The 19,589-nt window shown below is 50.7% G+C and overlaps 1 protein-coding gene across 2 annotated transcripts; it reads right to left on the minus strand.

Moving 5' to 3' along the window:
* Positions 1-318: 318 nt before the first annotated feature.
* PHOX2A (paired like homeobox 2A) lies at positions 319-18,977 on the minus strand. Of its 2 annotated transcripts, none has more exons than XM_083500011.1 (3): positions 18,589-18,977; positions 8,623-8,810; positions 319-1,570 (listed from the first exon to the last, which is right to left on the minus strand). In XM_083500011.1, exons 1-3 carry the CDS (start codon positions 18,809-18,811, stop codon positions 1,247-1,249), a joined length of 735 nt encoding a protein of 244 aa, XP_083356137.1. In that variant the 5' UTR covers positions 18,812-18,977; the 3' UTR covers positions 319-1,246. The 2 variants fall into 2 exon arrangements, with proteins under 2 accessions (XP_083356137.1, XP_083356138.1); XM_083500012.1 differs by having other exon boundaries at positions 319-5,099.
* Between the last annotated feature and the right edge of the window lie 612 nt (positions 18,978-19,589).

Raw genomic sequence — 19,589 nt, forward strand, 5'->3', positions numbered from 1 at the left:
ATTCTCAGGCCTTCTTTACTCCAGCCAAGGCACTGGCTCTCTGCGACTTCAGACCACGTCAGGGACCCAATCCTAAGGGCCTTGGAGGCGCCCCAGCAGAAAGCGTTGCAGTTTTGCGTACACCATTTTAATTGGCGTTTGGATTCTGAGACTGGGCAGAGGGATGCTGCGGCTTCTTCCCTGCCGGCCCGTGTGTTTCGAAGTCCCCTCTTCCTGCTCTCAGGGCTGGGGCTTAGGCTGCCTTCGGTCTCGCCAAATATTCACACCCCCCCCCCCCCGAATTCCTTCTCTCCAAAGGAGCACTCGCACTCGTGGAAGTTCTTCAATAAATTAAGTTTATTTCGATTAGCATATTTTGCAAATGAGTTCAATAAATTACAGAACAGTTGTTGGTTTTAAAAAATAATAAATGAAAAAAACAAACAAGCAAAACGAAGCCTGGAGAACCATCATCTGACAAGCGGCCACAGAGCCGAGCCCTGGGGGCTTGGCAGCTGCCCCTTCGTGGAGTCGGGGGTGCCCCTTTTTCCCTTACGATGCTACGGTCTGGCCCCAAAAGGCACCCACTCTTGAGCGGGAGGTGGTGCTCACTTGCCGGCTCCTAAAGCCCCACATTTCCGTACATTGCATTCTTGATGCTCCCCATATCGCCCTCCTTTTGGGCCTGAACCTGTTGTCCCCCCCCCCTCTGCAAGACCCAGATGAGTGCCGCAAACTGAACCTGCTGTTTACCTTTCCTTTGGGAGGCTTGGAACCTGTTTTCCCCATGGCTCAGGGCGTCCTAAAATTCCATCATTTCCTACAATGGTGCCACGCGGCTGCCATTGCCACCTTTCCATCTCCAGCTATGGGTGGGCCGCAGCTCCCCCAGCCCTGGCGTTACTGAGGCCACGTGGTGCCAGGAGTCCTGGGTGGGGCTGTGAGCCCAGGTTTCCCGTAAGGACTTCACTGGGCCATGGCATGTGGTGCCAGTTCCATGCTGCTGCCCCCCCCCAACTGTTGCTGTTCCACAATGAAGAAGACCTCCGGGGGACCCCAAGAAGGCCTAGACACCTAAATAATGGAACAGAAGCCCACCTGCCAACACAGCGCCAATCAGCCCCAATGAAACCAGCCGCGAAGCACTTGGAGTCTTGCTATCTTGAATCCCACCTGTTGCAAAGCTTGCTTAAATTTGTCCCCAATGACATAAAAAGAGCCTGGTGGATCAGGCCGACAATGGCCCATCTATTCCAGCACCCTGTTCTCACAGGGGCTTACTAGATGCCCGTGGGAACCTGGCAAGCAGGGTCTGAGCGCAACTCTCGCCTCTTGTGGTTTCCAGCAACCGGCGTTGAGAAACATTTCTGCCTCTGATTGTGGAGACAAAACAGAGCCCTCCTGGCAAATAGCTGTCTCCTCCATGAATTTGCCTCTTCCTCTTATCAAAGCCATCCAGGTTGGTGGCCATCGCTGCCTCCTGAGGCAAGGAGTTCCACAGGTCAGCTATGCGCTGCATTAAGAAGTAATTGGCTAGAGGTTGCAGGTCCCCAAATGCTGAAAGGGTCTGCAGGATATAAAGCCGAAATATCTGTTGATGGGAAGGGGTGTGGGTCATGACAGGGGTGCAACAGAACTACTCGCCCCCACACTTCTCCCCTCGCTGCAAAATACACTCTGGAGATTCTGAGACACATGTCACAAGCCACCATTTCATGAAAAGACTTTCTCTAAGAATGAAAACCTGGAATGCACTGTTTTCCCAACAGCTTAGCTACGAACACGAAATCCTCCTTTGAACATTATGTGACATAAAAGAGACTCTTTCTCCAGTTCATCTTGGGGCTTGAGCAAATGCCACCTTGCCACCTTCCTCAGTTGTGGCGGCATCCTGGGCACGACCCATGAGGAAGTTCTCCTGGCCCACTGACTTGGATGAGAGTTGTGCAAGAGCACTCCTGCCTTCTTGCACACTTGCCTGGTCTTTTCACTGGGCCTCACGTGGGTTGTGCCACCTGTGAACTGGCACAATGGCCACAGAGCTTCCTCCATTTCACCCTGCGCACCTGGACCACCACAGGATGGGGCCATTAGCAGCTGGAAAAGCTACAAAGCCTGCAAGGCTGGAAACCCCCTAAATCTGAGTTGTGAGATGTGGGGCCCACTCAGTGCCGTGGGGCTCAAACGCCCCGTGCCTGGGCCCAGAGTCTTATCAGCATCTGGTGGCACCTGGTTTCCTTAAAGGTGAACCAGTCCTGATAGCAACAGCCCACCCACATCCAGAGGACCACATCTTCCTCATCCCCTGCTCCAGTGATACGGGTTTTCCCAAAAGCGGCAGAACCAGGAGACGTGTCTCCATGTATCTTAGCAACATGTGACACTAGACTGCAAAGCATTCGTGGTCTGGCTTGATATAAGGCAGCCTCGCCCAACCTGGGGGTGTTTTGGACTACAGTTCCCATCAGTCCCAGTGAGCATGGCTGTAGAAGTCTGGGGCTGATGGGAGTTGTAGTCCCAAACTCCAGGAAGTGGCACCAGGTTGGGGGAGATTGATTTAAGGCAACTTCATCCGAGTGCTGATTCACTCATCTGTGCAAGCAGCCCTTTGCAATTGCGGGTGGGGATAACCCAAACCAGTGCTGGGCTGTATCTACCTCCTGCCACCACCACCACCACCACCACTCCTCCCCGGATTCCTTTCTCCAGAGGGAAATTGACTGGTCCGGAAGCTGCTTGCAGACTAGTCAATTCCACTTGTGAGATGTGGGGAAGCAGGTGGGGCTGGGTCACTGCCACTTAAATGGGGTCCGAAGGATGAGGAAGGGGCCTGCAGCATTGATCTTGTTTGTTTTGCTCTTTTTGAAAACAACAATCTGCACACAGCCAGGGACTGCAGGGTGAGATCATATGTTCAGGAGGACAAAAGACCTTCTCGACATTGAAAGCTACTTGAGAGGCTGTGTGCATATGGACAGGTGTCTCTTAGAAGCCCGGAGGCACAGTCTTATCTACATAGTCCGTGGAATACACTTTCTGTGGGTGGGTTTGCCAATGCGAACAGAGGCTGGCATCTCACCACCTGCCCTGGGCAAGGTCTCATGGGGACATCCCTTGATCCTTATGGCTAAAGCAAGGCAAATTGTAAGGCCCAACCGTCTCTGGGCAAAGAGGTTCTACGAGCGCAGGGTGGCTGCTTCTGCCTAGGCCCCTCTGAGCATGGTTCGCGTGGGTTGAAGATTTGCGGAGAGAGACTGGAAATTCCAGCATAAAGAGCTCATCCGTCTCCCTTCAGGATCTGACGGAGATCCACTAATTCTCACCAATAGCAAGCAAGCAAAGGCAGCGGCGTCAGGAAAGGGAGACATGTTTCCCCAAAGCGGCTTGCCCCCTTTTCACCAGACAGCGTCAGGTCTGCCCCCCACCTTGCAGTAGGGAATGGTTTGGGGGAGTCTGGCCATCAAGGAGACCATACGGCCAGCCTGCAATCCTGGTCTGCCAAATATCCCTGAATTTCTCTTTCCAGTTGGGCTGCTCAACCAAAGTGCCGTCCTTTATTCCAGAGGCAGCAGGCTGGGGGGTGACCGGATGGCTCGCAAAACTGGCCTCCCGTTTGGGAAAAAGGTCAGCTCCAAAAAGTACCGGGGGATGCAAACAATTTACAAATTCCATTTCCATCTTCCTGCAGCGGGGAGTTTCCTACCTGAGCTGCAAACGCAGCCGAGTGTCCATAAGCCAAAAGGAAGCTCCGAAGTCTCAGAAAGAGGTAAATAAAGACGCCTGGAAATTCTGCAGGGCAGGGGGGAGATCAGCCCTCCAGCTTGTGTGGGGTGGTCCAGTGTTCCCCACATTTCTACTCAGTCTCTCGACTCCAGCCCAAAATTCCTGGTGAGTTCATGAAAAGGAAGCAGAGCTCGCCTCCCCCATCACTTGCTGCTTACCTGATCCCCCCTCTGGAAATGATATAAATAGAGTTCCTTTCTGCTTTGCTCCTTTGCTCACTGATGTCCACTTGGCCAAACTTGATTTTCTGCAGAGGTGGTGAAGCACGGGGAAAACCACTGTAACAAAGCCCTTATGCTCTTAGATTCCACATCGTCATCGGTGACCGCTGGCTGGCGAGACCCTTCGTGAAAACAGCTGGGGTCAGGAGGGACTCCTCGCTCAGAATCACTTGACATCAGGAAAAGGAAACAAATCCTCTTCTCTTGAGGACAAAATCTCTCACACAGAAACCAGCCAAGGTTGGAGACCAGGGCTGGGAGCAGCTGTGTCCCTTCAGACCGATGCTTGCTGAACTGCAACTCCCAGCAGCTAGGATGATGGGATTTGTAGTACAGCAACATCTGGAGGGCCTGCGCAGATGTTCCCTGATGCAAGCAAGACTTCATTTTTCCAGACAGAGTTGGGAAACGGGCGATGCCTTGAGCAGGTCGGGTGACAGGCGAGACCTGACATTCGCAGCCTGGGAGAAGAGGACTCCGTCCAGCTCAGCGAGACGAATTCGTGGTTGCCCGGACACGGCGAGATGATGGCTGTTGTTCCCTTAAGGTTGAGCCGGGCCCCGCCCCGCAGGACGAAAACTAGCAGCTACAGGAGGAGCGGAGGAGGGTGGAGGGGAAGCTATTCTGTGGGGCACCCAGCGGAGGAGGCTGATGGCGCTCAGTCCGAGGCGGCTAGAAGAGGTTGGCCTTGAGGGGGTTGGGCTTCCGGTGGAAGGAGGAGAGGACCCCAGAGAAGGGGCCTGACATGGTTTCGGCCGGCTGCCAGGCCTTCAGGAGGTCGGCTGTGTTGGTGGGCCCGTTGCTGGTGCTGACCCCGGCCCACAGGGGCGCCTTGAGGGCTTGGCTGGCGTGGCCAGGCCCCAGCCCCTGCTGCCCAGTGCCCGGGCTGGGGCTCAGGCTGCTGCCGGGACTGTTCAGGCTGCCCGCGATGGGCAGGGAGGCGGTGCTGTCCGGGGTGGGGCTGCAGTTGGACTCCTTGGACTCGTCATCCTCCGAAGAGGAGCGGGGGTCCGGCTTCTTGCTGGCCGAGGGGCCGCCGTTGCTGCCATTCTGGCCCTTGGCGTTGGCAGCCCGCTCCTGCTTGCGAAATTTGGCACGGCGGTTCTGGAACCAGACCTGGGTTGGAGGAGGAGGAGGAGGGGAGGGCAGGTGAACAACAAGCAGGCATTGCGGTTGGGGAGAGAGGGGAAGACAGGGCTGCAGCTCAGTGGCAGAACAGCTGCTTGGCATGCAGAACGTCCCAGGTTTGATCCCCAATGATAACTCCCCATTAGGGCTAGGAGAGACTCCCTGCCTGAAATTAGTTCTTTATTTATTATTATTATTATTATTATTATTATTATTATTATTATTATTTATTACAGTGGTACCTCGGGTTACAGACGCTTCAGGTTACAGACTCCACTAACCCAGAAATACAGTGGTGCCTCGCAAGACGAAAAGAATCCGTTCTGTGATTCTCTTCATCTAGCGGTTTTTTCCTCTTGCGAAGCAAGCCCATTGGCGGATTAGCGCTATTAGCGGCTTTTAGCGGCTTATCTGCTGATCGGATCAGCTGATAAGCAGTTTAGCGGCTTAGAAAAAGGGGGGGGGAGGAAAAAGCCCCAGCAGGAACTTGCAAGACATTTTCGTCTTGCGAAGCAAGCCCATAGGAAATTTGTTTTGCGAAGCACCTCCAAAACGGAAAACTCTTTCGTCTAGCAGGTTTTCCGTCTTGCGAGGCATTTGTCTTGCGGGGCACCACTGTATTACCTCAGGTTAAGAACTTTGCTTCAGGATGAGAACAGAAATCGTGCTCCGGCGGCGCAGCAGCAGTGGGAGGCCCCATTAGTTAAAGTGGTGTTTCAGGTTAAGAATAGTTTCAGGTTAAGAATGGACCTCCGGAACAAATGAAGTTCTTAATGCGAGGTACCACTGTATTATTATTATTATTATTATTATTATTATTATTATTATTATTATTATTTATATTGCCCTTCATCTGTAGATCTCAGGGCAGTTCACAACATAAAAATACTAAAGCTTTTTCGATCAGTAGTTCTCGTAATTGTTCCAAATTTTGCATCATTGCATATAAATCGCCGCAGGCACATTTAATCCAGATCTGTGCCTGCTTTTGGGAGCTGTGGATAGGTGACCACCCTGGTGAGAAGAAGGCCTTTTTAAATGAGATTCCTTCATTGAAGCAGGTTGGACAAGATGATCCTCAGGATCTCCTCCAACTCTACAATTCAGCCGTTCTATGATTCTGTGAAAATACATAACGGAAACAAGAGCAGAAACTAAAACCAGCACCCACGCCTTCTCCTCATGCTCTCCCACAAACACATCTAAAAAGGAATAAAGGTAAAGGTAAAGGGACCCCTGACCGTTAGGTCCAGTTGTGACTGACTCTGGGGTTGTGGCGCTCATCTCGCTTTACAGGCCGAGGGAGCCGGTGTACAGCTTCCGGGTCATGTGGCCAGCATGACTAAGCCGCTTCTGGTGAACCAGAGCAGCGCACGGAAACACCGTTTACCTTCCCGCTGGAGTGGTACCTATTTATCTACTTGCTCTTTGACGTGCTTTTGAACTGCTAGGTTGGCAGGAGCAGGGACCGAGCAACGGGAGCTCACCCTGTCACGGGGATTCGAACCACCGACCTTCTGATCGGCAAGTCCTAGGCTCTGTGGTTTAACTCACAGCGCCACCCATGTCCTTAAAAAGGAATACAAGACATTAATCAGCCCAAGGCCTGGTGGAATGGGAACATTTTCTCCTGGCACCTAAAGGTGCTTAATGACTGCTGCCAGTCAGTGTGGGCAATACTAAACTAGATGGACCAATGGTCTGACTCAGTATAAGGCAGCTTCCTGTTTAACTCAGCTCTCTCTCCACCCCTCAAACCATGAGGACTAGAATACTGAAATTTATTTTTAGGGGCAGGGCTGCAGTTTTGTATGCAGAAAGTGCCAAGTCCGATCGCCTGCGGGATTGGTAGGGCTGGCAGAGCCTCAGACTGGACCCCAAAGTGGGGGGGGGGGCTGGTACCTAGAGGAATGCTAAGAGGCAAGGGGGCAGCAGGAGGGGGGCACTGATGTGAAAATGACTATCCAAGTTTGACAAACTGGATTTTGCATAAATGTGCCATTAATTGTTACTGCTTTGAATTTTAGTGTGTTCTTACCTTCCTTAGTGGAAACTGCTATTCTGAGTTACGCTTTTTTTAAAAAAGGGGTAGAATAGTGGGCACTGGGGATGAGTTCATGGAACCAAGGGGGCAGGGGTTCAAAAAGGTTCGGGGACCACAGGGGGGAGACAATATTGAGAAAGGTAGGCTTTCCCTGCAGTGACCCACAGGGAAATGAGAGGCAGCGTGACATAGTGGTCAGTGCCGGATTTACATATAAGCTAAACAAGCTATAGCATAGGGCCCCACTCTCTTGGGGGCCCCAAAATAAATTAAAGGGAAAAAATGGATGTACATTTCCAAATATAAGATAAAAGAACAAATAAAATAAAACTTATATACAGCGACGGTGTTTTGTGTTGTGTAGGCTCCTGTGATGTAAGTGATGAGCCCCGCGTGCTATCCTGCTCCCTAAAAGATCACTGCTTTGCTCCTTTCTGTATATAGGGTGCCTACATTCTGCATGGACTGGTTGTATGGCAACCTGTGCAAATGGCTTTCCATACCTTATTAGGTCCATAAATTACCATATAGCATATATTCAACACAAAAAACATTTGTTGTTGGCAAAGGACAGCTGGACATATAAAGGGCCCCATTACCTTCAGTAGCTGAGGGCCTCATCCAACCTCAATCTGGCCCTGATAGTGTTAGGACCTGGAAGACCAGCGTTCGATTTCCCACTGGGCCATGAAACTCACGCAGTGACCTAAGACCCCTCAGCCTAAGCTACCTCACAGGGTTGTTGTGAGGATAAAATGGGGAGGGGGATTATGCCCCCACCTTTGAGCGCCTTGGAGGAAAGTTGGGATATAAACACAATAAAGAAGACCTGGGATAGCTCAGTCGGTAGAGCACTAGACTCCTAATCTCAGGGACGTGGGTTTGAGCCCATACAGTGGTGCCTCGCAAGACGGAAAGAATCCGTTCTGTGATTCTCTTCGTCTAGCGTTTTTTTCGTCTTGCAAAGCAAGCCCATTGAAGGATTAGCGGATTAGCGCTATTAGAGGCTTTTAGAGGCTTTAAGCGGCTTATCTGCTAATCGGATCAGCTGATAAGCGGATTAGCGGCTTAGAAAAAGGGGGGGAGGGGAAAAAACCAGCAGGAACTCGCAAGACATTGTTGTCTTGCGAAGCAAGCCCATAGGAAATTCGTTTTGCGAAGCACCTCCAAAACGGAAAACTCTTTCGTCTAGTGAGTTTTCCGTCTTGCGAGGCATTCATCTTGCAGGGCACCACTATATTGGCCAAAAGATTTCTGCACTGCTGGGGGTTGGACTAGATGACCCCCAGGGTCCCTTCCAACTCTACGGTTCTAAGATTATTTAATTTAAATGCAATAAATAAATTGCTCAGAGCAATTGGGGCTTTCAGTAGATCAGCCACTCCTCCATCTCCAGGAAAATGATTATTATTTTTCCCCTTTTTAAAAAAGGGGTCAGCATTGTAGCTGCCAGGAAAAGCCTCTCACCTGCACCCTGGCTTCTGTGAGGTCTATTTTGAGGGCCAGCTCTTCCCTGGTGTAGATGTCAGGGTAGTGGGTCTCCGCGAAGACTCTCTCCAGCTCCTTCAGCTGCGAGCTGGTGAACGTGGTGCGAATCCTGCGCTGCTTCCGCTTCTCGTTGATGGTGGAAGGGTCCGAGAAGAACTTGTAGGGAACTGGTTGAGGAGAGAGGAGAGAGAAAGAGCCTCTGGCTTAGAAGGAGGAAGACGGGGTCACGTGGCACAGTGGCCCACGGCATTGCAAGGGGTTGGTCTAGAGGACCCTTGGGGTCCCTTATGACTCTGCAAGTCTATGATTCTGTGCTGCTGAGCTCACCCCTTGTCCATTTCCAGGATTGCGGGATGGGAGCAGCCTTCCCCAACCTGGTGCCCCACAAGATGTTCAGGACTGCAATTCCCATCAGCCCCAGTTGGAACAGCCAAGGCAGGGGATTATGGGAGTTGTAGTCCCAAGCACGCTGGGGTTTGTGGGAGTTGTAGTCCCAAGCACGCTGGGGTTTGTGGGAGTTGTAGTCCCAAGCACGCTGGGGATTATGGGAGTTGTAGTCCCAAGCATGCTGGGGTTTGTGGGAGTTGTAGTCCCAAGCACGCTGGGGATTATGGGAGTTGTAGTCCCAAGCACCTGTGGAGCTCCATGCTGTGGAAGGCTAGCTTGGAAGGTAACCGAGGTTCCCCTCTGCATCTCCTTTGGCTTCAACTGTAAAATGAGAAGGTGGCCTTCAGCAAGTCACTGCCTCCCAACCTCACGTTCCACCACCCCAAATCCACAGAATGGAGATAATTCTATGATCCCACCTTACAGGGTTCTTGTAACAATCTCTCTGTGTAAAGCACTTTGTACACTGTAAACAGTGAGCTACCAGGGACATTCACAGCGTTAGGACTAGCAAAGAAAGCTCTAAATGACTCAGGACACAAATACCTACGTAAAATACCTCCCTCTCAATAACAACGATCTTGGATCCTATGTTTAATTGTGTTTTTAATACTTTGTTGGAAGCTGCCCAGAGTGGCTGGGGAAACTCAGCCAGATGGGCGGGGTATAAATAATAAATTATTATTAGTATTATTAGTATTATTATCATTGGCAGGTGAGGCCTTGGGGATTGTGTGACAGGGCCTTTTTGGTGGTGGCTCCCCATTGGTGGACTGCCTTCCCTGTCAAGGTACATCCGTCTCTCATTGGTAGCCGAAGGATACTGTTCCTAGCAACCCTGAAATTGTCAGCTGGGAAAATGTGATTGTTTAAAAGTTGTTCTTAGAAGTTTTCTAATGATGGTGCTTTAAATATGTGTTTGCCACCCTGGACTCGGTTTGAGGGGAAGGGCACAATATGCACTGAATAAACCACAACAATGGCAATCAATAATATAAGGACTTATATAAGCAATCATACCAACCAGGTGGCTTAGAGTTCAGAATAGGATCCTGCAAACTGACCGGAGCCCAATGTTTGTGGGGGGAAGGGTCCCTTCCCCACCCCCAATATCAATAGAAGAAATAAACGTTAAAAGTTGAGATGCTAAACTGCAAAACTGGTACCCAAACTGATGCTTGCATAATTACAGTGAAGATGCAAATGTGTCACCGACCATCGCTAGGGGAACAACTTAATAATGCAACCGCTAAGATAATATAATCATTTAATAATATAACTGCTTCATAATATAACCACCAACTTCTCTGAAGAGTGGGGAAGTTAAATTAAGAAGTATGCATAGGTTTTCTAAATTATACCGGTATTTTAAAAGCATGTGGCAATTCTGCCAGCAGCCAAGACAGCCGCACCCCTCAAAATTCATTGTACTTAGGAGAGCTGTGGAAGAAATGAAAACCACACCAATGGCTGTTGTTCTTATAAATGCATGTAATCTTTTAGAGTTACACAGAATTCTTCGGCTAAATGAGTCTTGAAACTTTTCCTCGGACAACATCTGCGGCTGCTGGACAGACATCTTCAGATATCCCCCAATGCTGTTTACAGCCAGTCATCAATGACATACATAAATATAACCGAGAAATCATTTTGTTTTATCCTCTTCTGACTATTTAATATATTTTATAATTAAATTGCTGGGAGTTTGTCAGGCGCACTCAAGTAGATGTGCTGACATAGACAGGCATGCTGTAAATTTCTTAAACTATGGAAAGAAAGGTTGAGTTTCGTAAGGAGGATTAGGTGAAATATTGCAAGGAAGACTATGAAGAGGAATTATTAGTTAAGGACAATTAAAAGTAATAGAGAAATGCAGATTAAGTGATAAAGAACAGAAAATCTTCAGAGGTAGTTAATGGAAGTCTAAAATATTGTGTAAGATAAGAATGTATGTTAAATGACTGTTGGAAATGATATGTTAAAAAAATTAATAAAAATGTATTTTAAAAAGGAAAGAAAGGTTGGCTTTTAAGGACACACCTGAAAAGGAATTATCCAGCTCTGCCCAACTCACCCCAACACCTCCTCTAGAGGCCAGGGATTAAACCTGAATTCTTCTGCAGGCCAAGCAAATTTTCTGCCATGAACCAGTCACAAATGCAACAGGTGTGTTGGGTATGTATAATGTGGCTCATGGCAAAACACCTGCTTGGCCTGCTGCAAAAGGACCCAGGTCTAATCCCTGGCCTCTTCAGGGTGGTTTGGGGGCGTGGGGTAGAATCTCCTGCCTGACACCCAGGAAAGAAGCTGCCAACCAGTGCAGGCAGTATAAAGGTAGGTAGATCAATGGGCTGGATCAATGGGTATTGAATAAGGCAGCTTCGACTTCCCCGTGTCAGGAAAAGGGCGTGGGGGAAACCTACAAGGAGAAGGACGACGCCTTCCACTTCCAGGCCTCCCTAGGGAGAAAGTACCAAAAATCGAGACGTTGTTGGGGAGAGCCAAATAGCTGGGGTCTCCTGAGCCCCCAGGCGTCAGCCCAGGCTCCTGCGGCAGCTGCTTCGCGGTTCTGAAGCCCACGCGGCCGCAAATAGCGCTCGATCTACGGGTGGTGGGGAGAAGGAGACCCGCAAGTCAAGCCTTGGCCTGCCCCAGCGCTGCATGGGCGGCGACCCGGTGTCTGGGTGACGCGATCTCGCGCTAGCTAGCTCGAATCCGGAGTGACTCCGGTTTACACTGATGATGATGGTGATGAGAACGTGAGAAGAGCCTGCTCGGCCCATCTAGACCAGCATCCGATTCTCACAGTGGCCGCAGACATTGGGGGGCCTGTAAGGAGGATACGAGCGCAAGAGCCCCCCTCTGACCCCTCCTGAATTTTACACCAACTGGGATTCCGAAGCATCGCCACCTCCCACTCACTGTGGAGGCAAAGCAGAGCCATCCTGCTTAGTAGCCTTCCATAGCCCTCTCCTCCTCCGTGAATCTTTTAAAGCCACCGTTCCTCTTTTAAAGCCACCGTTGTCTCCAGTGGCAGGGAGTTCCACGGTTCAACTCTGTGTTGCTTGAAGAACGGCTTTCTGCTACGCGTCCTGAATCCTCCGACATTCACCGAATGTCCGCGATTTCGTGTGTTATAAGAGAAGGAGGAGAGCTTTCCTCCATCCAATTTCTCCAGGTCGTAAGATTCTCCAATCCGTGGTGACAACTCCATTTCTGCAGCCGTTAAATCGGGATTCCTTAAACGCGCATCGCAAGAGCGGCGAGTTTTCAGTTCCAACCCAACTGTCTTTACACCGCCTCAACTGGCTCCCGTTTGCAGATGCGCTACCCGCGCTTACTCAGGAGTAAAGCCGTCCCAACCCGCCGCGCTCTGACTTGGAAGCGGACGGGCTCCGCCTCCTGTATCCCTCCCTCGGCTTCAGGCGGAGCGGCTGGATCGGCGATGCGCTTCCGCTGGGATCCCTCTGCGCGGCTCGCGTGGACTCGGAGGGAAGGGATCCACGCTGGGATCAGGGCCCAGTACCCCTGTCGTCCCTTTGGCTTTGCTGAGGAGATGTTAAAAATGATCCCAGCGAGGTCGGGAGTCGCGATTTGCTCCCCGCTTCTTAACTCGGGGGTCAGTCGGGGCCACTTTCGGAGGCCTTTGGGCTCAGGGGGAATTCCTGGAGAGCAAAACATGTACCTCTCTAAATGACTTGGCTGAAGGAATTGAGGGGGTGCTCATCCAATTTGCAGGTTGGACACCAAACTGGTGGAGGGGGCAGCTAATGTCGTGGAATCGGAATTCAAAATGACCTTAACAGATTGAAGCCCAAACCGAGTGGATTTCATTCCTGCACTTAGGCAGGAAGAACCAGATGAATTATTATTATTATTATTATTATATTATTATTATTATTATTATTATTATTATTATTATTATTATTATTATTATTATTATTATTATTTTCTTTCTTTCTTTCTTTCTTTCTTTCTTTCTTTCTTTCTTTCTTTCTTTCTTTCTTCATACATACATACATACATACATACATACCCTGCCCATCTGGCTGGGTTTCCCCAGCCACTCTGGGCGGCTTCCAACAAAATATTAAAATACAGTAGTCCATCAAACATTAAAAGCTTCCTTAAACAGGGCTGCCTTCAGGTGTCTTCTAAAAGTCTGGTAGTTGTTCTTCTCTTTGACATCTGGTGGGAGGGAGTTCCACAGGGCAGGCGCCACTACCCAGAAGGCCCTCTGCCTGGTTCCCTGTAACTTGGCTTCTCGCAGGGAGGGAACCGCCAGAAGGCCCTTGGCACTAGACCTCGGTGTCCAGGCTGAACAATGGGAGTGAAGATGCTCTTTTGGGTATACTGGACCGAGGCCGTTTAGGGCTTTCAAGGTCAGCACCAACACTTTGAACTGAGCTCAAAAACATGGGGGGGGGGCACCTGGCTTACTCGCAGGACAAGGAGCTAGGGATCTTGGTGGACCACAAGTCATGAGTCAACCGTGTGATGCAGCAGCAAAAAAGGCTAACGCTATTCTAGGCTGCATCTACAGAAGTCTAGTGTCCAGATCAAGATAAGTCATATTCCTGCTCTATTCTGCCTTGGTCAGACCCCAGCCTGGAGTCCTGTGTCCAGTTCTGGGCACCACAATTTAAGAAGGATGTTGACAAGCTGGAAGGTGGGCAGAGGAGGGAGACCAAGAGGATCCAGGGTCTGGAAACCAAGCCTGATGAGGAACGGTTGAAGGAGCTGGGTAGGTTTAGCCTAGAAAAGAGGAGGCTGAAAGGAGATATGATACTCATCTTCAGATATCTCAAGTGCTGTCACATGGAAGAGGCAACAATCTCGTTTTCTCCTGATCTGCAAGATAGGATTCGAACCCATGGCTTCAAGTCACAAGAAATGAGATGCCGATTCAACATCAGGGGAAAGTTTCTAACAGTAAGAGCTATTTGACCATGGAGGTTGCAGAGTAGACTCTCCCTCCTTGGAGGTTTTTAAGCAGAGGTTGGGTGACCATCTGTCAGGGACGCTTTAGCTGAAATTCCTGCCTCGCAGGGGGTTGGACTAGATGACTTTGGGGTTCCCACCCAACGCTACAATTCTGTGCCTGACGAAAGACAAATTAAACCAACTTTATTCGGGTTGCTCTTCGACCTGACTGGCTTTTGTTTTCCATCTAAGACCAGGCGATCCATATTCGTTCAGGTGCTCAGCAGGGCTGGGGAATCCGGGTGCCTCAAGAATGTCAAAGTCAGGAGTCCTTTTCTCCCGCCCTCACTCCCGTTGCTAAAAAGGCGAGTCGTACTCCTGATTTGGGTAGAGGGTTGTATGTAGTCCGGATTAACGCAGACGGACTTTATGCAGATCGATGAGTTCTCATGCAAGAGAATAGGGTGGTCCTTAGATTGTTAAAATTTAAATAGAATATATTTTTTTTAAAAAAAAATAAATTTAAATAAATTTAAAACTCTGGAACATTTATTAATAGGCAGCGGCGCCGTTATGTTGCCGGGTGGCGATGGCACCAGGGCTGTGGGGTGGTTAACTCTGTTTATTTAACTCTGCCCGGGCCGGGAAGAAAATGAGGGGTCGGATCCTGCTGCAGAGATGGAGGGAACATTCCCAAACGGGACCCTCTCTCTCTTTCGGTTTCGATTGCAATTTTTGTGGGGAATAAACGGCGCTTACTTCCGAGTAGACCGCGGCCGCCGCCCGTTGCATTCCGCGCAGTAGGCAGAGTCTTAAACAATAAACAAATAAAGCATTAAAATAATAAATAAAAATTAATTAAATTTAAAAATTAAATTTAACATATCGGTGGTCTCCTAGCCGTTTCCTGGGTGCCGTATTTTTGTCATCAGCTGCGTTCAAGCGACGTGCTTGGCCGCAATCCTACGCGCGCTTTCCCCGGGGAGTAAGTCTCCGTGGAACCCAATGAGGTTTACTTCTGAGTAGGCAGGCCTAGGCTAGCGCTTGGAGGAAGGAACCCAGAGCAGCGCTCTCCTGCAGAGGCGCCCAGGAGAAGTGAAGACATCGCCGCCTCCTCGGTCTTGAGGCGCGGCTGCGGGTGGAATTCCCCCTGGATGGCATTTATTGCTCCGGATAGGGGGGAAACGTGCGGCCTAGTGGTTAGAGCGTCGGACTAGGAACCGGGACTCCAGGGTCCCAATCCCCCTATCGGCCATGAAACTCACTGGGTGCGGGTGACGGGGGGGGGGCAGTCATTGCCTCTCTCAGCCTAACCTCCCTCGCAGGGTCGTTGTGAGGATTAATTAAGGAGAAGAAAGATAGGTGGGGTATAAATAATAAAAAATATTATTATTATTATCCTTGCTGGGGAAAGGCGGGCTATAAAGGCAATAAATAAATGCAATAAATAAGAAATAAAATGGTGATACTGCTGGAAAAGCAGGCAGCCGCGTTGGATCAGACATTTACTGATAGCCGGGGACTTAATAAATGAATTCCCCAGATGTCGCCTGGAGAGTTGCAAGCCGGACGCGCCCGCCCCTGCTTTCATTCCTGAATTCTTGAACACTCGTCCGCTTTACATCTATACTTCGACATTTGCAATAATCCGACTTGGCAACGACGCGAATTAAATCTGAGCGGTCCACGGCGGTCCAGTCATTCTCTTTTAAACTGAAGCAACGAAAGTGACTCCTCTGTCGCCAAATTGTTGGTTCCCTTTTCGGGGTTCGCCAACTGAAACTCTCTTTCACCCCGAGGTCGATTTCAAGCACCGTTTGGTCATTTACACAGCTGCCTTGAAATCGACTAGGAATTCATCAGAAACCATCATCAATATAAACCAGATTCATTTTCAGGCGTATTTCCCTTGTAAAAACGCATATAATTTAAATCTCAGGTAAGATGCTTACGGACCGGAAGGGTCTCGCTTTGAGGAGTGGGCCGCCTCCCTTATTTCGGAGCCTTATTCCTTCAAAACAAGAGACCTCAATGTTTTGCTGTTTGTTGCTAAATCCGGATTCGTTTCCTATTTGTTCCTAAATCCGGATTAATTTCCTACTTGTTGCTAAATGCGGATCCGTTTCCTATCTTTACTGTCGAGCGAATGAGTGGGTTGGAATGGCTAAAAGGTTGACGAAGCCTCCATTCGGTCCTTGCAAACCGACTATCATTGCAACGAGTAACCCCAAAAGCAAAATCCGGATTGTGTTTTGCTCGCGCCAGAAATGAAGAGGGAATGGAATAATCCCGATATCGCGCAAAGTCGCTTTAAGGCGGTACATCAGGGCTCTTTTCCAGGTCCATTAAACTCAACCGCAGGGTTTGAAATATACTTCACCCTCTCCCCCCATAATCGGATTCAATGAGACATTAAGGCCAAACCCCGACGCCATTTACTTCTCTTACAAGGCTGATATCCGATTATTAGATCCTGCCCAAATTCTCCCAAACCGGAATGGCATTTTAAATGCGCCCCCGGAATGGTGAGCTGCGCCGGCGGCTTTTCAAGCACAATGCTATTGGAGGAAAATCGCACCCAGCTGCATTTCCCCCTCCCTCAAAAAGCACAGGTGGGGGGGCACACGTGGGAAAGAGATTTTGAGTTTAAATGGTCGTGGCCCTGTATTTAATTTTCTTGATTTCACATCGCAATATCGCCCAGGTGGGCTCATTCCGCGTTGGTCTCAGATCAAACGCGCTCCTCGCCAGAGGCATGAGGCGTAGGCAAGGTTTGGAGTCACACAGAACGCTTCGTCCGTGGCAGAATAAATAAAGAAATTAAGAAATTGTCCAGTAGCACCTTAGAGACCAACTAAGTTTGTTCTGGGTATGAGCTTTCGTGTCCACGCACACTTCTGCAGATAGATACCGTGATATTCGTCCGTGGCAATTATTGCGGAGGAAAATAAGAGGAAAGCGGAAGGGATGTGTGGTCAAGAGTCCCTGGAATCTTGCGCATTGCCCAGCGGAGACTGGCTTGCCTTGTAACAACAATATCTTTATCGTTGATAGTTTCATTCACTGCATTCCTAGTTTACCCTTTGCTCCAAAGAGCTTGGGGGGGTGGCATTCAGTCCCCTCCTCATTTAATTCCCACAACAACCCTCTGGGGTAGGCTAGGCTGAGATTGAGTCACTGCCCCCCCCAAGGCCACCCAGTGAGCTTCGTGGCCGAGCGAGGATTTGAACCCTGATCTCCCACTCTAACCGCTAGGCCACACTGTCTCTCCGTGTGTTTGTGTGTGAGTGAAATTAACACCCCGTCTGCCTCTCTTGAAGGGCTCCTGGCCTGCTGGGTGGCGTCTTGCCTCGCTTGCCTACATTTACACAGGAGGAGGCCGAACGAGAAGCGCGTCCTTCTTCCATCCGGCGCACGATACGCATTTCGAAGCGTAGGCGCGGATAAGTCACGCAAAACCCAGAATTTCTTTTCAGGGTAGGGGAAATAGTTGCCGTAAAAGCGCCTGGGTTTTAGAGGAAAACCCAGGAAACGTCTTCTGGGGTATCTTAAAGGCAAAACAGATTACCTGTGGCAAAGGAAACCTGGATACCATCAGATGCTTCGCCGTTGTCGGTTTTTTGTTTGCAAACACAAATTAATTCATCGAATTCCACATCTGGGGATTTCTCTTCCAGATACTTTGTAAACCCAAACCCTTTCTCCCGTCAATTTCCAGTACAGTTTTAGTTAGTTACAAATTTTGCTTTGGAAATTATTGCGATCGGATCGCTACAAGGCATAAGATAGATTTTCCTTTTTTTTAAAAAAAATCCCCCTTAGGAGGCCAGCGTGCTCGAAGATGCTCAGCGAAGAAACCAGGTCCTCGACGCTTTCAGCCCGAACCGGATCGCGCCCTTTTTGGTAAACTAGATGAACCTCTCCCCGCCGGCCTAAAAGAACGCCAGCGACGGACGCTTCCTTCCTCCAGATTAATAAATTCCATAAAAAAATAGTATATATATTTTTCTGGGAGCAATTTCTGCAAAATATCGAATTAGATTCCTTGATCTAATCCTTCCATTTGCTCTAACCCGATTACGCATTAATTTGTTTTGGCTGTGAACAGAGGGGCGACGGAGCCCTTTAACTCGATTAGGCACAAATGTTATATCTTTATAACTGCATTTTGCAAAATTGGTTTATACCTGGTGGGTTGCGAGCTCCCCCCCCCCACCCTCTGCGAAGGGGGGAAAGGAAATAAAGCGGCGAGGGTCGGCCGGGTTGCAAGACAAAAATTGGAACCAGGGAGAGAGAGAGAGAGACGGGGTGAGAACCAGCCAGAGACTCTGGGCTTCTTTTGGGGGGTGTCTCTGCCTCCCCAATATTCCGAAGGAGGAGTCCCTCGCTCCTGGCCCCTGGAACCAGCGGACCCCCCTCCGGAGCGGCTTCCAGGCGGGCCGGCCTGAGCCTCCCGCGGGCCGGCCGAAGCCGCGCCTCCCGTCCGCGGGGCAAACCAGCTCGGTGCCCGTCTCAGGCCGGGGGTGCCCTCCTCCTGCGCGCCTCGGCAACGGAGCCCTAGCCTCCTGGAGCCCTGGCGCAGGGAGTGGTACCCGGGGGTCATCCATCCCAACCGTCCGTCGGCGGCGCCCTTACCTGTGGCGTAGGGCGAGGGCTGGTGGTCTCGGAGGGCGCCCAGGGTGCAGTTGGCGGTGCTGAGCGGCGGGCAGGCCGGGCTGGCGGCGAAGCTGCTGCGGATGGGGTTGTACTGGAAGGTGTTGGCTTGGCTGCAGGAGTTGAAGTCCGCGTACGCCGACGCCTCCATGGCCGCCATGCAGGAGTCGTACGAGTTCAGGTAGGAGTAATCCATCTTGTACATGGGGAGCCGGGCCCGGGATCTGGAGATCTGCAGGGTGGCCGGCAGGCCCGGGGTGAGAGAAAGAGAGAGGGAGAGGGAGAGGGAGAAAGAGGGGGCCCCCTCGGCTTGGACGGCGGCTGCAGGTGCCTCGTTGCGCTCTGGAAGCGCACCGACGGGGCGGACGGGTGATATAGTTGGCGGCGCACGGGGAAACAAGGGACGAGGCGGCGGGTCCTTTGCATGACAATCTCGCCGGGAGTCGATTGGGGGGAGGGAGGGGCGGCCAGGGAGGGGGGGCTGCCTGCCGCCCCGCCCACCCACCCCTTCCTCCCTCCCGCCGTCGCTCAGCCAGCCCTTAACCCTTTCGGGTGGCATCCTCAGAGCAGCAGGAGAGGCTGCAGGATGAGTCCGTTTGCTTCCCCTGCCAGAGAAGTTTCGCCACACAAGCGGCCAAGTTTCCCGTGTTAAGGGCACCAGGAGAGCCCGCAGGATCAGGCCCATCTATCCAGCGTCCTGCTCTCATGGGGGGGGGGGCAAGCAGCGCGTCATACCCTAAAAAGGGGAAATTGGTGACAGGAGCACTGCTCTTGGGGGGTGGAGTAAGCCCTACCCCGCATAATCAGTCACAAGACTTTGCACAATGCACAATGTTTGCATGGCGATGCCCATCAACTTGGGGTGAGCGGCCCCCTCAAATATTTTATGGGACGGTCTGAAGGGGCCTCGGCCCCTAGGCGTTGGCTCCTGTGTCTATGGTGCACCGATTCCAGCACCCTCAATGTGCCCAGCCAGATGCCCG

The sequence above is a fragment of the Podarcis liolepis genome, assembly GCF_965112155.1.
Source record: "Podarcis liolepis genome assembly, chromosome: 4".
NCBI classification, from domain to species: Eukaryota; Metazoa; Chordata; class Lepidosauria; order Squamata; family Lacertidae; genus Podarcis; species Podarcis liolepis.

What these genes read in the sequence shown, in the direction of transcription:
- PHOX2A (XM_083500012.1), bottom strand. Translation starts at nt 18,811, where the DNA reads ATGTACAAGATGGATTACTCCTACCTGAACTCGTACGACTCCTGCATG. An exon ending in GCCCTCGCCCTACGCCACAG is followed by an intron (nt 8,811 to 18,588) that starts GTAAGGGCGCCG and finishes CTCCTCAACCAG; the next exon opens with TTCCCTACAAGTTCTTCTCG. An exon ending in TCACAGAAGCCAGGGTGCAG is followed by an intron (nt 5,100 to 8,622) that starts GTGAGAGGCTTT and finishes CCTCCAACCCAG; the next exon opens with GTCTGGTTCCAGAACCGCCG.